Source organism: Thermobia domestica, chromosome 4, assembly GCF_964235325.1.
Source record: "Thermobia domestica chromosome 4, izTheDome1.hap1.1, whole genome shotgun sequence".
Classification (NCBI taxonomy): domain Eukaryota; kingdom Metazoa; phylum Arthropoda; class Insecta; order Zygentoma; family Lepismatidae; genus Thermobia; species Thermobia domestica.
Genome location: NC_137457.1, coordinates 206,342,103 through 206,362,781, shown reverse-complemented (window position 1 = coordinate 206,362,781; position 20,679 = coordinate 206,342,103). Strand labels below are relative to the sequence as shown.

Here is a 20,679-nt window from a genome sequence, read left to right as displayed (position 1 = left end):
ACCCCACGAAGAAAGCTACTAATCCACAGAAATCATTTGCTTACCTTTGAAATAAATAATAGTGATATTAAAAGCTCGCCCGCATCGATGAACTACTGGCCCCGGGCGAGTAGGCAAGTGGTTATTTGCATTCCTGATCTAGTTATTAAAAATACTTGTATGCTTTATGAACTGAATAGAAGTCTTTTTTTTTATAGTGCTGCATGTCAAAACTTAAAGAAAATCTGAATTGGATAAATCTGTTAAAAAGTACTTCTTGAAACAATTTTCAAGGTATAGTAAGTGAAAGTAAAAAACACGGTAAATCATTTCTCTTTGGTATCCTTTAGTTTTGTTTATACGTTCCCTGCATGTCGCATCTTTGTTATTATTTTACATATTTCTTTTAATTTTGATTTATCAGATTTTTCATTGTTTTCACTATCTTGAGTGAAATATACATTCATAATACATTTTTAAATTACTGCATTATATTCAAAATTCTTATTTAACCCATAAACATTAGCGTGAACTAGTTTTATCGTATATATTCTTTCTAGTTCCAATGTGCATGGTGATTTTCAAGGTACTTAATAAGAAATTGACAGCAAAACTCAAATATAAATATATTTTCTTCACTCATTAAATCGAAAGTACATTAGTACAGATGGTCACATAACTAAAATATCAATACAATTGTTAATAAATAATTACGAAGAGAAATATTATTTGAATATGGATTTCAATTTAAATAATAATACACGTGTATATCATATATGAAGAACTTAAATATGATAGGAATTATGTCCTCAAATACTTCATCTTAGAAATGTGTTAAATATTACTGTTATATTTGTAGTTTGTTTTATAACTAATTTTCGTTCCAATTATTGTATAGTATCAGAATAGAACAGCAACATTAACTATTTATGTTCATCTTGCATAAGATTATTTAACTTTAAAATCTGAATGTAACTTAATTATTATTATTAAAAATTTGTTTTGCTGTAAAACTGATTTAATTGTTTTGAAGTGAAATTGCTTCCAATGCAATTTTTAATAATAATAACATAGAGATATAATGGTACATGTACACCTATGTCCAAAATGATTGTCGCATATCTATAACTGTTTTTTTTTTTTTTTTTTTTTTGTAAGAATATAATTTGATAATGATTTGTAGGGTACTTTTCATACTGATACTCTGTGTACAATCGGGAAATATATATTTGTGGTAAATTTCATAGGAAAAGAATCATAATTAAGAAAATTAGAATAAGAAAAACAAAATGTTGCTAAATGGACAAGAAAATTTTATATTCGTTTTATGGTTATTTACAGCTCTTTTGACATGAAATTTGCCACATACATGTCTTTGCTGATTGTACATATATTAACATTATAAGCAATGCCGGGAGAATTCGTTATCAAGTTATATTCCTACAATATATTTAAAGACATGTGACAATAGTTTTGGACATGAGTGTACATCAAAACTAAAGGAAAAAGTGACAGTTACAAGAACCCATTTATACAGATGATTTTAAAATTTCTACTGAATGACGATTTCCAACTATTTTTCTGAGTAAATTTTCTTGGTATGCTCTACAGGTTGTTCAACATCAATAGATTCTTTAAGATTCATTGCAGTCTTTCCTAATTAATGATGACGGAAGTTCTTTGTAGAAGACCAGTCTATTGTGATCTCTAAAATACAATTAGCTCGTTACAAGTAAATTATGAATAACTCTTATTTTGAGCCCTGGTGATAACTTCTGCGTATTTTTTGCTGAAGGAACAGCCTTGAAATGACTAAATTTTATCTTCAGCTGTGAAACAAAGGAACTAGCCACTCTAGTAACATTATTACATCGAAAGTTACATATATTCACATTTACGTGCACTGCTTTCTGTAGAAAGTGGAATACTTGTTAATATTTGAACGAAAATCAGTGGCCTGTAGTCCTGCAAATGCATGGACTTGTGGTACTAAACTGACTAATCTTGAGAGCAAGCGAACAGTGAACATATATTTTGAAATTAATGTGATATTCTTCAGGAAAAGTAGCCTCTTGGTTCGAATGTCTCGAAGTTGAACATCCAAATAACCTGTCACATGGCTACACGTTTTACCATAGTTAGGAAAAAGGCATTGTTGCAGCTTCCTTTGTTTAGGTGCATTTCGAAATCAAGTTGGAATAATAGTACTCACATTGTTCTGGGCTCTGCGTTTGGCCTCCAAAGTCATCACTAATCAAGATAATGGGCTTATTATTTTAAATAACTTGTTTTGGGAGTCGTGAACTGTTCTGATAAGTTCGATCTTTCCTAATTAATTTAGTAGCTTAGTTTAAAACAATTTACTGATTAAGACGGTTTGATGGGTAATAAGCACAAGAGCTATTGAATCCCGTCACAATAAGGTTAATGAACGACACGTGCTATTTACGCAAAAAAAAAAAAAAGTAGAAGTCAACTGTAAGTTCGAAGAAAATGCATAATAAAACGGGAAATGAAAACAGGGGTCGCGACAAAACTGAACGAATGAAGAGTCTGACATAAAACAAATAAGAATAAGATATTTTAAAAGAAATAACGAACATAAAAATAAGGCCAAAAGTGTTAACCTCCGGGAATGTTAACTACGTACTTTCAAATTTACAAATAAAGGAGAAAATACGGTCACTAAAATCCACAGTATAACCCGAAACAATTTTATAGGAAATCCTCAACGTTCTCTGTAGATCATCTTTTTTTTGCAACCTCCATAATTGCAACTCAATATTTAACATCAACTGCCACAGTACGTACATAGTGACATTGTTAATATATGACACAACTTGAAAGACACTAAATTAAGAAAAAGTGGAAACGGATATACATTAACGTCAAGTAGTTTGTATGAAACATTACTAAATTAAATGCGAGAAAAAGAAGAGGAAATTTGTGAAGTGAAACATAACGTTTTCTCCACAAAATACCATATGTACAGAAGTGAAGATCCCTGAAGAAACATTGATACAGATAATTTACATTTTAAGAAAATGTATAAAATTTGTTCTACACTCGAGATTTTCCCATATAATTGTTGAACTCACTTGATTGTTTATACTATTGATGTTGTTTATACTATTGAAAATTTATACGCTTTTAAACTCATATCGTTAATTTTACATCGACTTTTTATTTCTGTTAAGATTTCCACAAAGAAGAAATATAATTTGAGAAATTAAACACTAGAGTTTGTTTTACTCAATTGTTACTGATTACTTACAGAAATTACTTACGGTAATAAACACATTTTGGATTTTTTTCTACTGTACCTTTAATTTTATAACTTACCTAACCGTTTTAATAACGTATCAAATGATTTTGCTTTTAAGAATATAGTGAAGATCGTCTATCAAATGCAACTTTATATAAATACAAATATAGAATATCATTTCTGATCTTTGAGGAAATCAAAGATTACTCACATGTAAACTCTTTCTATCAAGGTGTGAAGTTTGCATGTGAGAACAAAACATCTAGAAACCCACACCATGAATGTATGCACACATTAATAAAGGGACATAAAATTCAATTTTTCACATGTTATTTTTTAGTAAAGTCTTATTCACAATTACGTTTCGGTGATTCTAAATATCTGAGATGTCTCTCATTAAATTATATGAAGCAGTTTAATTTGTTCAGACAAAATAAGTTGAAACATTCCAAAATTCATGCAGGCATAAAAGTGAATTACTCACCTTTTCCTACGTTGCATAAGTATATATATACTTTTTGTTGTATATGTAACTTTTTGTATATATACACAACAAAATGTTATTTCCATACTTTACCATATAGGATGCCAAATCCTGGGTACTTTTAATTTAAAAAACAATATTTTCTTAGTATTCTAAACAGGGATCTTTCTCAAAATCATCTATATTTAATCAAATCAATGATACTTACCTTGCAGCAACATCCCGACTGTTTTCCTAAGGTTGTCTAGTAGATCAGAGACCTCTGAAATATTTAAATCTTCAATTATTTTAAAATTTTACATATCTAGCAAGACGTATTAATCAGGAAATAACTTTATTGAACCGAACAACACAAAAAATTGTATTGAAACTTAAGAATAAAATTCTTTAAAAATCTTTATAATATTTCTAAGAACGTGGAAAATAGCAACCATTGCTGGAGAGATGAGACATTGGCTGGAACTAAATATACCTACACATTTGGGCCACGTGAATACCAGATGGATGAAGTCTAAAACTAAAATTTTAAAGGCCAGAAATTTAAGTTTACGTCTCACAAACTATTCCACAAACTACTATTTCTGTTACGTTGGCAACCAAAGCAATAACTATGTAGTTTATTGACTTATAATTTACTACATACAAAAGTATTTCTTAAAGAGATACAAATGTACAGATCTAAATTAAGATATTAGTCTATTTCTTCCTCAATTTTAGGTTAAGGTTACTTGGTATCAAATCGGACCTTTCTAGGATACATTTTTAGAAAACGGAAAGGATAGTCCAAATACATTTATATAAGTGAAAGAGATAGTAATGGTGATTTACGAAAAATCCTTTAATTCTTGAACTATTAAAGTTATTTTTTTTTCAAGATGATTTTGTCGAGTAAGAGTACAGACTTCCTTGAAAGCAAAAATATTTATAACTAATATTTATCAATATTGCTTTCTTTGCTGGCGTTAAACTCGAAGAATCTCTCGTTAATCAAATGGAGAGATCATTAGTAACTAAACATATAAAATGTGTTATCACATTAAATAGTGTAGTATTTCATTTACATCCGTAGATACCGGTACTAATATACTGATTTCAACATGTGATGTTTCACAACCGTTAATAAGCAATTGAAGTGTATGGAAAGAAATAACTATTTTCACAGTCAGAGTAAGGTAACCGAAAAGTATTCAGCAGAAGGTATTATTAAGATTTTTCCTTCCTTCTTAATTGTACTTCTTTCAGCTTTGGAAACAATACAAATGGCGAGTTCAGAGCAGAAGGAATTGAACTCAAATCACAAAGAGGAACTTAAATTGTGACTGAAAAGACGTAAATTTTCTACTACCCGTTTTTATATATGAAAAAGAGAACACTGTTTCCATCTTTAAGAATTATTTACAACATTTAGATCTGAATTTTTAAGCACATGAAAGAGCTTCAAGTAAAGATCTTAAATAAGCCCAAAATGACTAAAAAGGAAGGTAGATCCGCACTGACCGCCCCATATAAGTAAGTACACTGTATTTTAAAATTAGCGCATTGGCCAATGTTTGTCGCAGGTTTGCGTTCAAAGGATTGAAGTTCGAGATGAAAGGAAATATTTGATACAATTACGGATATTTAATAACAACTTGAAATGTTTGTTTTATCGTGGGATGAAATAACTAAAAAATGTTCTTTTATTTATCATATTAAATGTTAAGCAGTACCCAACTTTTACTACATAACATTACTTTTGATACATGGTTAACCAAGAAGCTCCTACAGTTCAACTCCTTTTCCGAAACTTTTGGGTCCCGTAAATAGGCGAGGTGTGGTTCATTTAGTCCTTTTCAAGTTCTCCGTAACTAAAATAAGATATCGCATACAATGTGAACTTAAGCTTAGTTTTTTCGTTTATTACGATCATAGGCTAGTAGCTAGAGAGTTGCCAAAGGAGCTCAGTCCCTTAAACTCACTACATTAAGCTCACCTGAAAACTTAATTGCTTCAGTAAATAAATATGAATTCAAAGATTATCACTGAAAAACGTCAGGTGAACTAAACTTTGTTCCTAAAATAAAATAAAATTACTAAATATAAGTCAAGGGGATGGTTAACAAATCTTAAAAAAAGTGTAACAAACATTTGGGTAGCACCTACATATGTGGTTTTTGATATAATAATATTTCACTTTTTTGACTAAGTTTAACTATATATAAATAAGTATCATTCACGGCTATATTCACTATATATTGGAGAAAATTTGTAGATTGTTGGGGATGAGCCTTTCTAACGAGTTTCTCAAAAACGACTCATTCAAGTTTGCTTATATTACATAAATAAGATATTATTAATAACCTGACATATTGTGTAACTCATTTTTTATGAAAACCTCTAGAAGGGATAGTTGATTCTTTCGAGTGAGTTATTCCAGGATGAATTGTTCCAAAATGCTCAAGTTGGTTTTGTTTATATTCCATAATGAAACGTCTTCATTAATAACTGTAATATATGGGATAAGTAATTTCTAATGAAACGTTTACATGTTCTGTGTGTCTTTTTCGGGGGAGGGGGAAAATATTCTTAAGCCAACATTTTTTCCAAAACATCTCATAATTTTGTTAGTTTTTAAGAGAAATATGAGAGAGAGACAGCAGATTATGATCGATTAGAATGCAACGAGATTCTTCCCAGGGAATGAAGAATGAAGACTCGCAAAGAAAGTACAGAAAGAATGTTGTTCAATATAGATTAAGGAGGGCGTCCATTTAGACAGCCACCCCTTCTCAAAATTGGATGAGGGGGGCGCGGTGGCTCAGTGGTAGAGCGTTCACCTCCCGTGCTCGTGGGTTTTCTCGGGGTTCTCCCGTTTCCTCCCACTTTCTTCATTCCACCATTTCATTCATTTCTCATCGATCACAGTCTCCTTCAGCCTAACCTGCATAAACGTGGGACGTAAAACTTACAGATTTCATTTATTTTCAAAATTGGATGAAAATGCTGTCAATCGTTTGTGTATCGTTTGTGCAGAAGTGTGCAACAAAAATTTTCGTTTTTGCAACAATGAACAATGAGCTAGAACACAAACATAATCTTAAGGAAAATAGAGTCAATTGTTTGCGCATCGTTTGTGCAGAAATGTGAACACAAATTTTCGTTTGTGCAACAATGAACAATGAACTACAACAAAAACAAAGTGGGGGCTGCCTAAACAGTAGTCCTCCTACCTTGTTAAAATTGATCGAAAATGGTGTAAATCGTTTGCGCATACTTTATGCAGAAATGTGCAACACAAATTTTCGTTTGTGCTACAATGAACAATGAGCAAGAACAGAAAGACTGTGGGTGGCTGTCTAAACGGTAGCCCCCACTTTGCCCAAATTGATCGAAAATGTGTTAATCGTTTGCGCATCGTTTGTGCAGAAATGTACAACACAAATTCTCGTTTGTGTAAGAATTAGCAATGAGCTAGAACAAAACCAAAGTGAAAACCTGTCTAAACGGTAGCCCCCCAACTTATCCAAATTAGTCGAAAATGGTGTCAATCGTTTGTATATCGTTTGTGCAGAAATGCCCAGCACAAATTTTAGTTTGTGCAACAATGGACAATGAACTAAAACAAAAACAAAGTGGGGGCTGTCTAAACGATGGCTCCCACCTTGTCCAAATTGGTCAAAAATGGTGTCAATCGTTTGTGCATTCTTTGTGCAGAAATGTGCAGCACAAATGTTCGTTTGTGCAACAATGAACAATGAGCTAGAACAAAAATAAAATCATGGGCTGCCTAAGCGATAGCCCCCCCACCTTGTCCAAATTGGTCAAAAATAGTGTCATCGTTTGTGCAGAAATATGCAAAACAAATTTTCGTTTGTACAGGAATGAGCAATAAGCTGGAACAAAAACAAAATCTTGGACTGCCTGAACGGTAGCCCCCACCTTGTCAAAATTGATCGAATATAATGGCCGTGACCTTAAGGATAGCACATATTTACATGCTTTACTCATTTGTGCTTCGTTAGTGCTGAATTGTGCTCTAGTTTTTATGTTTGTGCAATAACACTCGTGACGTTATTTACATTTCAAAAATCCGTGCCAACTTGACGTCAAGTTGGCCGGGGTATTTTTCTAATAAGTAAATTTTAATCTTCTGATTATTTGTTCGACGTTTGTGCAGGGAAGTGCTAGAGTTTCATTGCTATTGGAGTGAATTAAGTGACGTTTGAAATGTCCGTGTCAACTTGATGTCAGGTTGGCCGGGACACTTTCCGAAATGTTTTCAATGTCAGTTTATTCTTCAACGTTTTTACTTGAAAGTGCTTGAATATTGTAGTTTGTGCAGGGAAACTAACGGCGTTATTAGATAAATAACGAGAAGGAGAGTGATAACATTTATAATCTCAGGTGCCTGAACTTGGCCCCCGACCTGGAGACTTTTGAGATTAGTGTCATTGGTTAGTGTTTCGTCTGTGTACGATACCCCATCGTTTCTGCTTTATTAGTTCTTTAGATATAAGCGAAAAACTGGTATGGGGCGAAGTTCACGCTTTTCGACCGACTTCAAGTATTAATGATGGAAGTATTGCCGTTCGTTAGTGCATCGATTGTGCTCGTTTGTGCGCGAAATCCCACCGTTTGTGGTTCAATAGTTCTGATGAGTAATAAGCCCGAACCGAAAAGTGTTGAAAACTAATATATCTATACCTCCAAAACTAATAGCGCACAAACGATAGAGTTTCGTGCACGAAGGAGGATAAACAATGTACTAAGCAACGCCACTAATCATATCATTTGTGCTTCACATGTCTAAGAAATGTAAACATTTTATTTCAAAACAAATGGTAAAAATTTGTATCTAGTTTCCTAGTCTGTTTCAATTTTTGGTTTATAATTCAGGAAGTGTTGAAGCACAAACTTGGATCCTACCAGTTTTCCGCTTATATCTCCGGAACTAATAAAGCACAAACGAGAGGGTTTTGTGTGTAAACCAAATACACTATTTACATAATTTGTGCTTGAATTCTGGGGAGCTAGCTTGAACTTGGCTTCTACCAGTTTTTCGCTTATATCTCCGAAAGTAGTATAGGTTGGTTACTTGTAGCCCACTTTCCCCCTCCCAGTACTTTTAGCAAATATTATTTAACACAGAAGGATAGCACAAAGTGAGATTGAGTAGGCTCATAGGCTTTTATGACATTTAAAATCATAAAAACTTACATCTAAAGTATTACAATGGGATCCTATACAAACTATATTTATTGCATCTTAATCTCCAGTTTATAAGCTTTCATTTGACACTTGAATCGTGAAAATCCGTTAATAATTATTTTTAAAAATTCAATGAGAAGGAATATAACAAATGCAGCATTTACTCTGGAACAGGTGATCTGTCACTGGTTCATTTGAACGATTTCAGTATCAGCTCTGAACGACAGAGAGGTTTGTGCAATAGAAACAGAGAGAGATTGATAACAGCGAAGTAACGGTGATGTATTCGTCGCCTCCCATATAGGCAACATTGGATTTAACGGCTAAGCATAGCTCGCGCGATGTATTCGTCGCTCAACTTTCCTCTCGAAACGGCCAGCTTTCAAGCGAATATATGTTCGCCGTTATAATCTTCCTCGGTGGAGTCAGCATCTAGTTCCAAAACGTACCATATGCAGCGCTCGTGGGAAAGTGGGCTAGAAGTAACCAACCTATACTACTTCCAAAACTAATAAAGTACTTTCCTGCACAAACCAGCAGAAACGATGTCCGAATGAATGACACCATTTTCATCGTTTAAATTTGAGGTCTGTGGTTCAAGTTTACGCAGACTCCTTCGATTTTCGCTCATAAACATAGGCGCACAACCGAAGCACTAACCGTTGACACTAATATCATCGTTTTTGCATCACATCTTGGAGGGATGCAAGCATTTTATTTCAAAAGAAATATAAAAAACTGTATCCAGTTTCCAACTCTTCAGTTTTTGGCTTATAACTCACCAGGAATTATTGAAGCACAGACAATGGGGTTTTGTGCACTAACGAGTACAAGCGATGCAAGAACGAACGGCAATACTTTCATGGTTTTTGCTTGAAATCAATGGGAACGTGCGAAATTCACCCCTACCAGTTTCTCCGGAACTGATAAACCTCAAACTACAGGTTTTCATGCACAAACGAGCACAAATGATCCACTAATGAATTACAGCATTTATATCGTTTGTGCTTGAAGTCGAACACCAGCGTGAACTTGGCTCCTACCAGTTTTTCGCTTATATCTCCGGAACTATTAAAGCACAAACGATGGGGTTTCGTGCACAAACGAAGCACTAACCTTATCCTTTGTGCTCCAGGTTGGGGGAGGGTGAAGTTCACGCATCTGAAATTAAAAATGTTACCATTGTGCTTCACGTTATGTATCTAATAACGCCATTAGTTCCACTGCATAAACGACAAAATTCAAACACATTCAAGCACAAAAGTTGAAGAAGAGACTGACATTGAAACCTGTTTTCGGAAAGTGTGCCGGCCAACCTGACGCCAAGTTGACCCAGATATTTCAACGCCATTTAATTCACTCCGATAAGAATGAAACTCTAGCACTTTCCTGCATAAATGTAACATAAATAATCACGATATTAAAATTTACATATTAGAAAAATGTCCCGGCAAACTTCGACCAATTTGGACAAGGTGGGAGGCAATCGTTTAGATAGCCACCCACTTTGTTTTTGTTCTAGCTCATTCTTGATTGTTGCACAAACGAAAATTTGTGTTGCACATTTCTGCACAAACGATTCACACTATTTTCGATCAATTTGGGCAAGGTGGAGGGCTACCGTTTAGACAGTCCCCTACTTTGTTTTTGTTCTAGCTCATTGTTGATTGTTGCACAAACGAAAATTTATATCGCACATTTCTGCACTTTCTGCAACAAACGATTGGCACCATTTTCGACCAATTTGGACAAGGTGGGAGGCTATCGTTCAGGCAGCCCAAGTTGCCACGGATTTTTGAAACGTAAATAACGTCACGAGTGTTATTGCACAAACGTAAAAACTAGAGCACAATTCAGCACTAACGAAGCACAAATGATTAAAGCATATAAATATGTGCTATCCTTAAAGGTCACGGCCAATTTGATGGACATTATATTCGATCAATTTTGACAAGGTGGGGGCTACCGTTCAGGCAGCCCAAGATTTTGTTTTTGTTACAGCTCATTGTTCATTGTTGCACAAACAAAAATTTTGTTTTGCACATTTCTACACAAACGATTGACTCCATTTTCGACCAATTTGGAAAAGGTGGGAGGCTACCGTTTAGACAGCCCCCACTTTGTTTTTGTTCTAGCTCATTGTTCATTGTTGTACAAACGAAAATTTATATTGCACATTTCTGCACAAACGATGAAGAAACGACTGACATCATTTTCGACCAATTTGGACAAGGTTTTGGGGCTACCGTTTAGACAGCACCCCACTTTGTTTTTGTTCTAGCTCTTTGTTGATTTTTACACAAACGAAAATTTGTCTCCCTCATTTCTGCACAAATGATGCACAAACGATTGACACTATTTTAGACCAATTTGGGTAGGTTTGGGGCCACCATTTAGACAGCCTTAAACTTGGTTTTTCTTCTAGCTCATTGTCACTGTTGCACAAACGATAACTTGTGTCGCACATTTCTGCACAAACGATTGACACCATTTTCGATCAATTTGGACAAGGTAGGGCGCTACCGTTTAGACAGCCCCCACTTTGTTTTTGTTCTAGCTCATTGTTCATTTTTGTACAAACGAAAATTTGTGTTGAAGATTTCTGGACATATGATGCGCAAACGATTGACACCATTGTCGATCAATTTTTACAAAAAGGGAGGGCTACATTTTAGGCAGCCCCCACTTTGATTTTGTTCTAGCTCGTTGTTCATTGTTGCACAAACGAAATTTTGTGTTGCACATTTCTGCACAAACGATTGACACCATTTTCGACCAATTTGGACAAGGTGGAGGGCTACCGTTTAGACAGCCTACACTTTGTTTTTGTTCTAGCTCATCGTTGATTGTTGCACAAACGAAAATTTGCGTCGCACGTTTCTGCACAAACGATTCGCACCACTTTCGACCAATTTGGAGAAGGTGAGGAGGCTACCATTTAGACAGCCCCCAATTTGGTTTTTGTTCTATCTCATTGTACACATTGTTGCATATTTCTGGACAGATGATGCACAAGCGATTGACACCATTTTCGTCCAATTTTGAGAAGGGGGGTTGTCTAAATGGACGTTTAAGGAGGTCATTAATGAATCGTAAGAAGATAGAACTTATATATAGTGGCGTCATTTAAATGTGTTATGTATTAAAATGTTTCTCTTAGTTGGTAATTAGATGAATGATATATAGGTTAGTTAGGCTCATGCCTATATTGATATATGAAACCTTGGATAGCAAAGTGGCGTAACTCATTTTTTAAAACAATAAGATTGTCATTTCCGTGAACTTTAAACCATAGCCCGTTGGATGTCAAAGTTGGGTATCTCAGGGTAAAAGAACCAGACAATAGCCCAAAAGATGGCAACACATAAAACCGATTTTTTCCGCTTTTCTTTCAACTATTCTAATAAATATTCCATTACTGTAAAATGACTGAAAACTGACTTACGCGACTTTAACATCCCACGCGTCATATATAAGTTACAAGATACGCGTATATATATTTGAAGAAAAATTAATGTGATATCAATATCTGTTATGAAAATAATTAGTCTTATTAATTATGAAATGTACATGTGGGAAAAGAAGTGATGAAATTGTAATAACTGGGCACTATCGTAATTAAAAGTTTCTTTCTTCACCTTTTACTTGTATATTCATAATTTATTAGGTCTCATATTCTCAATAACTCCATACCGATCCCTCCAATAATTAGAATGTGGAACAAAGATGGTAAAACTTTACGATGGATACCGATCAGTTTTCGTTATAGTATAAGTATTCACTTATCCCGCAAGGCAAGATGTTACGGAAAGTTGTTATTGATCAGGGGTACCATCCTCGTTAATAAAATAAAAACCGATTAAACAATATCAGCCGTACTTAATGTATTACAACACCTTTACCAAATAATTTGACATGTAGAATTTGCTGCAAAAGCGAATAAATTAATTTTTATGTAAGTATGTAAAGTATTTTTGTTCACATGGAATTCCAATTTTTAATTTTCTCGCTTTTCTGTTGATAAGTTTGTATAATAAAATTTACTCCCTCTTATTTTTTCTAGTACATAATGTACTTAACTATTGTATTCATAGTAATAAAAATATCGTTTAATTTTATGGTAAATAAAATGGAAACAATAAAAAATCCACGTTCTGCTTTCATGTCTTCTCGGTGCCTAGAAACAATTGGGAATATAGCAACACCATCGTAACCTCCTGAAATCACCAGTGCTGACACGGAATATCTCTAAATATCGTATGTTGCTTTATGTCGAGTTGGAAAGCTTAAAGACCTTTTATTAAAACTACTCTTACTTTAAGAAAGGAGTTCATTGTAACACTTAAGTATGTTCAGATGGCTAGGGGAGGCTCTAGGAGAAATTTATAAATAATTTCGGTGACTTGAGCGACTCCGTCTCTAGATTCGATGTATGAGAGAATAATTATTTTTATTCTGAATAGAATAACAGTATAACAATTACAACACTAGTTTCACATTAAATGATGGAGGTGAGAGTTTCTGTAATTCAGGCTATTCAGTGAAAAGACCATTGGTACTTAATGATCTGAGAGAAAAAAGTAATGAGTATAATAAGCTGCATTGATTCCACATAATTCTACAAGGAGAAAGGTTTTACACGTCTTATGTGATCTTCTTAGGAATTGTTATCGAAAAAGAAGAGAGAAACGCTGACTATGTTTAACCTCAATTTAGAAAACCGCCAACAAACCTCATTGTACAGTTTTGTTATATGGTTCCGTAAAATATCATCTTAGTAACAGACTGTTTACAAATATACGGTCGAGGTTGGAGATTTCCCTGAACATCGTGTTTGTTTTGTTAGTTTACGAAAATATATCTGCAAATCAATTTTCAGTACCACAACTTAAAGGATTGATTCACTATGAATAACGTTCCTTTTATACCTCAGATGGTCTTGAATAAAAATAACTTCTCACGTGATTTCTTCATAATCTATAATATAAAAAAATTTGATTTCGTTGGCTTACTGATCGCAAGGTGTTTTCTCCTTTCTCTGTCTTTAAGCTCAGGAACTGTGTAATTGAATAAGAGTGTTATGAGCATATTGGCAAGGACTGTATCGACGTAAATTTAGTCCAACTGCATCGATGGAACACATTTTAATTACGTGCTCCTCGAATCTAATAATAATAATAATAATAATAATAATAAAAGAAGAAGAAGAAATATCAAACAGTGACGAAAAGAATACTTGATACACAGAACAGAATTCTCGTTCTCCTAAGCATTATCAGTACTACTGCTTCTGTCTCCTAATATTTGTACGTGATAAATTTGGTGATATGATTTCTCCATCTTCAGTCCAGGCTTATTGAATTATATTGAATATATGCCTTACTATATTTTCCCACAATGAAATGTCCAGATTGTTTATCTCCCCGGGAACCAGATTTTCTTCATTTTATGAAAAAGTAGCGTCCTTGTTCGCTGTGAACCCTTGGTATGTGCATTGAACGTTAGCGGAACATTGCGTTTTGATGTCTCTCTTTCAATCGATCAATCGTTTAATGCAAGTTCGCTTGTAACATTTTTCTAATAGTGTTCTCTATTTGACTTCACAACATAAAATATATCAACTCCCTTCATGCTCGGAATAATTCTTATGACGTTGTTTTGCTATAACTATTAAAGCACATATTTTCTCCCCTACTATTGCTTTAGAGACTTTATAACCTACGCGCTCTTATAAAAGGCATTGCAAATACGATTATTGACTTATCTTTTATATTTGGCAAAAGGAAATTTTGTAACCCTTCAATTAACGTCATTTCATCTATTTAATGACTGCTTCTTTAGAAAGTAAAGAACAGCATCCATTTACAGTTCCAAATGTGATAAGGAAAGATACTTGCTCCACGCTATTCGAAGATTCATTATTCCTTGTTTGATCGTCTATCCAAATTTTATTCTTTTTATATCACGATTTAACTCGTGTCTGTCCACCTACACTGTGTACGTATGTATGCCATGCTAGAACCACCACTTTCAAAAAATTGAAAAATGGATAATACTAATCGTTTATGCTAGATTACACGGCAAAAAAAATCATTCGTGCAAGTAAACAGTTTTAAATTGGAGGTTCTAGCTAGACATCCAGCTAGAACCATTTTACTGAAAAAGCAACATTTGTTCACACGAATTATCTTAGATTCTTTTGCTTTGATCTGTGCAATATATGTCTGTAATAACAAAATTATAGCAATTTCAAGATGACAGTTCAAGCTTGACGTCAAGCTACAACAACCACTATTAGAAAACTAAATATTTGTTTAAAGTAAGAATTTTAACAAGTAGGTCGTCATTTTTGCACGTTTTTGCAATAAAGTTTATACTTGTGCAATTATAATTACAAAGTATTATAAACTAAAATGGCGCCAAGCTGAAACAACCACTATTCGCAACAGTAATATTTGTACAAAATAGTAATATAGATTTCAGTAGATGCGTGAACACACCACGTACTTGGAAACGATAGAATTAATTCGACTTATTGTTTATTCTGTCACATAGTTTAGGAACTTTAGTCAAAAAATGGGTGTTTCTTCGGAAAAATTAGAAGCCAAGGTTTTTCTTCACAAAAACATTCATTAGGTCATTCGAAATGACATATCAAAAGTCCCCAACTTTCTGATATACGCTTCCCCTTTTTCAGGGGGTGGAAGTGGGGGAGGAAAACGCAATTTAAAATACAATCAAATTCAGCTTATTTGTATGTTAACCTAAATATTCCGAAAAAAAAATTACCGCGAACACTTAACATATTCGCTCGTAAATGTTTCACAGGAAGTCCCAAAGAGTATCGAGTCGGGTTTCGGAAATATGACGTCATCAAAATGGCCGACACCAGAATTTGTAGTGTTTTGTGGGAATAGTTATAACTTCCCGCAGAATAGTGGTAAAACCGTCGTTTTTGTTTCAGATTGAAGATAATTAATTACCAAATGTACGGAATGAAACCTGATGTCTGCATTGTTAATTTCTTTCGAGATACAATAACAAAAAAAAAACTAGTTTTTGAGTACCTAGTTTTAAGTGTAAATGCAAATAACTCAGTAATCATAAAATATTTCAAAATATATCTTCAAATAAAGGTTGTAGAACATTATAAGCCTTTCCAACGGTATCTGTACCTGCATTTTTTGTAACTAAAACCAACTAAAAGGGAAAATGAAACGAAATGAAATCTGTAAGTTTTACGTCCCACGGTTATGCCGGTTAGGCTAAAGGAGACGGTGATAATGAGAGATGAGTGAAATGGTGGAATGAAGAAAGTGGGAGGAAACGGGAGTACCCCGAAAAAACCCACGAGCACGGTGTTTGTCCACCACAAAGTTCACTTGGCGGGGGCTGGGATTGAACCCGGGACCCCAGGCACCAGAGGTGAACGCTCTACCACTGAGCCACCGTACCCTCTCAACTAAAAGGGAGAGGTCAACTGCACAACTATGGGACCAGTATTTAGATATGGTGTTAATCCTCAAAGAGTTTATTGGGGCAGAGAGGATGGGTGACTGGAAGGCATGTCTGTCTGCAGTGAAGAGGATGATTCCGTATTTCCACGCCACAGGACATTTTTCAGTAAAGGTACCAACTTGTTTGTACAAGACATGGTAATGTTGGAGAACATAACGGATGGAGAAATCTATAGAATATTTACTGCAGACTTTTTCACTGTTAAGCGATCAGACAAATTTTTAAGTGGAACTCCAACAGATATGGTAATAAAACAATCACTCATGAGGTCTTCAAAGATACGAGGAGGCTTTGTGCATGGAAGAAGTACAAAAGAGAATGTTTTAACTAAGTTTGTTGTTGGTTTGTTAAGTGCGAGCAACATTTCTGAAGGACTAGACAACTTTTGTGGGATTTCGTTTGCAAGTGAAGAACAGCATGTAGATGCACGAGAATCTCGAATCAAACAGGACCAAGAAGATGTTAGGAAAGTATCAGAGTGGTTCAGTTCCCACAACCCTTTCCCAAATGTACAAGTGATCATGTCTATAGCAAGAGGGTCACAGGTAATGTGGAGAAGATAAACTGCTACGATGCACTGAACATTGGAGCAATCATGATGGAAAGAAAAGTTGGTGACAATTTTCATGACAAAATATTCTCGTACTGATAGGGTTCTTTCTCTTCAAACAGTGAACAGTCACCTTACGGTACATGATGTTACTGTGCCTGTCGCTCCACTGCTGTTGTATCAACGATTAAGCGTAATTAAAAGATCAGATGATGACCTTCGAGCATGTTTAAATTTCGAACTACATCCTTACCCAATGGCTCTTTTCGATGCAACTGGAATGAGAAAAACGAAGAAATCATCCTTATTCAACATCTTCAACCCGACCAATGTTCATCCTGATCTCGGAAACGCAAACTACGTCGTTGATGGAGGGTTCCTTCTTCATCGAGTGGTGTGGCGTCAAAACGATTCTTTCATGGATATTTGTGATAAATATGTGACGTATGTGGAAAAACCTTCGGTCAAAACACTGTCATCATATTTGATGGATATGGTAATACTCAGAAAAATGTACAAGGCATGGAGCAACTTCGACGGTGCTCGAAAGCAGCATATTTGATGGAAACATGGTTGCGACTACGAGCCAAGAAAACTTTCTTGCTAATGCAAACAACAAAAGTAGGTTGATTGGTTTGCTCACTGATAAATTCAAGGCTCCCAATATTGATGTCAAACAAGCAGAGAATGATACTGATGTCCTCATTGTAGAGACCGGACTCACGATATCAAAAATTAATTCTAATTCTACAATATGGTGAGGATATTCATTTGTTAGTAATCATGACAGCTCGATCTCCGTCGAATTTAGAATTTTTTTTCTTGAAGCCAGGAAAAGGAAAAACAGAGCGGAAGATTTACTTATCAAGGAGTTTAGAAGGTGTATTCAAAAATCACATTTTATTTCTACATGCTTTTTCAGGCTGTGATGGAACATCTGCCATTTTTCAGAAGGGGAAATCAGCTTGTTTGAAATTATTACAAAAACGTCAAGATTTAAAACATGTCGTAGAAATTTTTAATCGAAGTAATGTTTCCCATCCAGAAATAACTGAAAATGGCATGCAGTTTTTTTTTGGGGGGGGGGGTTATACGGTGCGTCTGCAAATGACATTTCACTAAATGATTACCGTTATCATTATTTCACCAAATCCGTGAAGAGTAATAAGTCTGTCGATTTAAAAGCCATACCATCGACTTCAGCTGCAGCACAACATTTGTTTCGGGTTTATTACCACGTACAAACATGACTCGGAAACCAATTAAATCCTGAGGAGTGGGTTGGTTATGAAAGACAATTTTTTAATACCTATTCGATCAACGCAGCCACCTGCTCCACCGTCCCTTTTAAAAATGATTTTCTGTTCATGATTTAAAGGATGCGGCAATGTGTGTGGATGTCGAAAGCTGGGTCTGTTTTGCTCTCTTGCTTGTGCAAATTGTCACGGACAATCCTGTTTGAATGTCACTCCAACGGAAGGAATCTCTGAAAGTGAAATATTCATGGACGCCCAAGAAATAGAGGCCGAATACATATTGAGTTCCTTTGCTGATTGATAAATAATAATTGTAATTATAACATGTCCCAAACCAGGTGGGCATGCTATAAGTAAAATTATTATTTATCAATCAGCAAAGGAACTCAGTAAGTAAACCATTTCAGGTAAATTGAATAGTTTACATTTCTTATTTATTATTACTCTGAATTTTACATTTCTCATTCTATAAACGATAAGAATCTATCGCCGAACGTTGTAAATCCTCATTTTTGTATCTGTGTCTGGGGATGGGTGTGATTTACGGATTCTAAAGCAATATTGAATCTTATATCCATTTTTATCAATTTTTTTTAAAAAGTAGGCTAATATTGTCTTTACAAGAGTCGGTCTATTAAATAAAACAACATACCTTCCTTACATTTCAAAATACAAAAAAAATTGCAGGTACAGGTACCGTTGGAAAGGCTTTATAATGCCCTACAACCATTGTTTGAAGATATATTTTGAAATATTTTATGATTACTGAGTTATTTGCATTTACACTTAAAACCAGATACTCAAAAACTAGTTCTTTTTTTGTATTTCGAAAGAAATTAACGATACAGAAGCACGTTTCATTCCGTACATTTGGTAATTAATTATCTTCAATCTGAAACAAAAACGACGGTTTTACCACTATTCTGCGAGAAGTTATAACCATTCCTCAAAACACTACAAATTCTGGTGTCGGCCATTTTGATGACGTCATATTTCCGAAACCCGACTCGATACTCTTTGGGACTTCCTGTGAAACATTTACGAGCGAATATGTTAAGTGTTCCAGGTAATTTTTTTTCGGAATATTTAGGTTAACATACAAATAAGCTGAATTTGATTGTATTTTAAATTGCGTTTTCCTCCCCCACTTCCACCCCCTGAAAAAGGGGAAGTGTACATCAGAAAGTTGGGGACTTTTGATATGTCATTTAGAATGACCTAATGAATGTTTTTGTGAAGAAAAACCTTGGCTTCTAATTTTTCCGAAGAAAAAGGTTGAAGTTCCTGGACTAACAGGGAACTCCATAATTTTAGCTTCCTTCCTTACTACCAATAAAATGAATGCAGAAAACAAGGCGGAGCCAAATTCACTCTGTCCTCGAATTCAAGGACTAACGATGAAATTATTGTCATTCATTAGTGAATTGTGCTCTAAATCCTGTCGTAGGTGTATAAATAGCAATAATCAAGAAACGAGACAAGACTCAATGATTTCTCACCTCTTCAACTAAAATTGGTGTCTCATGTCGAAAATTTTATAAGTTACTATATACTTATAGTTACGAATAAAGTTACTATAAGTTACTAATATACTAAAAATTTAAATTCTGGAAATTAGCAATATTCCAGTTAATGTACAGCAAACATCAGAACTTATAAAGAAAGAAATTTGCAATCAGACAATTTTAACAAGGAATAAAAATCTTAAGAGGCAGTAACATTCTGTCTTTTTGATTTGCCACGTTTCAGAAATTTATTTTGTCCTCTGAAATTTTGCTTTGGTAACAATTTGACTTTTCCACATTTTTGAAAACGTAGTAAAATCAAAAATTCTACCTAAAATTGTCTTCACCATATTATTTAGTACTTAGAAAATATCCCTCAGTAGAATAGTTTGTATTGTTGGTATATTTCCGATTTTATCCTTAAGTCATATATTTAATTCAAATAATTACGATATACTATTAAACCCCAGCATTTCATAGCACATTTCCTACTAATTCGTTATGCCATTATTCACTAGTTTGAAACTGTTCAAGCTTCTGAAAAAGTAGGGGACATATGTATGTTTTGCCCCACTTTCCCCTTTCCACCCCTAACTGTCAAAAAATTATGAAGCCACCCCTGACTATTTTACTTTAACACAGAATTATACCCCAAAGTGAGATTGAATATGCTTTTATGACATTTAAAACCAAACAAAAATGATCTAACTATTTTGGATATTTTATATTTAATAAATCATGAAAAAGTGTGTAATTTGTGGAGAATTAAAACAATTCCAAGAGTTCGCTAGAAATGGAAACAAGAGGTCTGATAATTGTAAAAGATGTTATAGAGCAGAGAATCTCAATAAAGAAGCTGAACAGGGTTTAAAATATTCTGGACCATTGCTAGATTATTCACTCCCATCAAAAGAACGAGTGGTTGAAATACATAA

General features: G+C 34.3%; 1 protein-coding gene across 1 annotated transcript in view; it reads right to left on the bottom strand.

Annotated features, from left to right (window-relative positions):
* LOC145683429 (uncharacterized) overlaps nt 1-20,679 on the bottom strand; it is a 341,599-nt gene that overhangs the window by 86,426 nt on the left and 234,494 nt on the right. Inside the window, exon 7 of the mRNA XM_081754761.1 lies at nt 3,937-3,990. Within this exon, the coding sequence (XP_081610887.1) occupies nt 3,937-3,990 (54 nt within the window). The remainder of the gene's footprint in view (nt 1-3,936; nt 3,991-20,679) is intronic.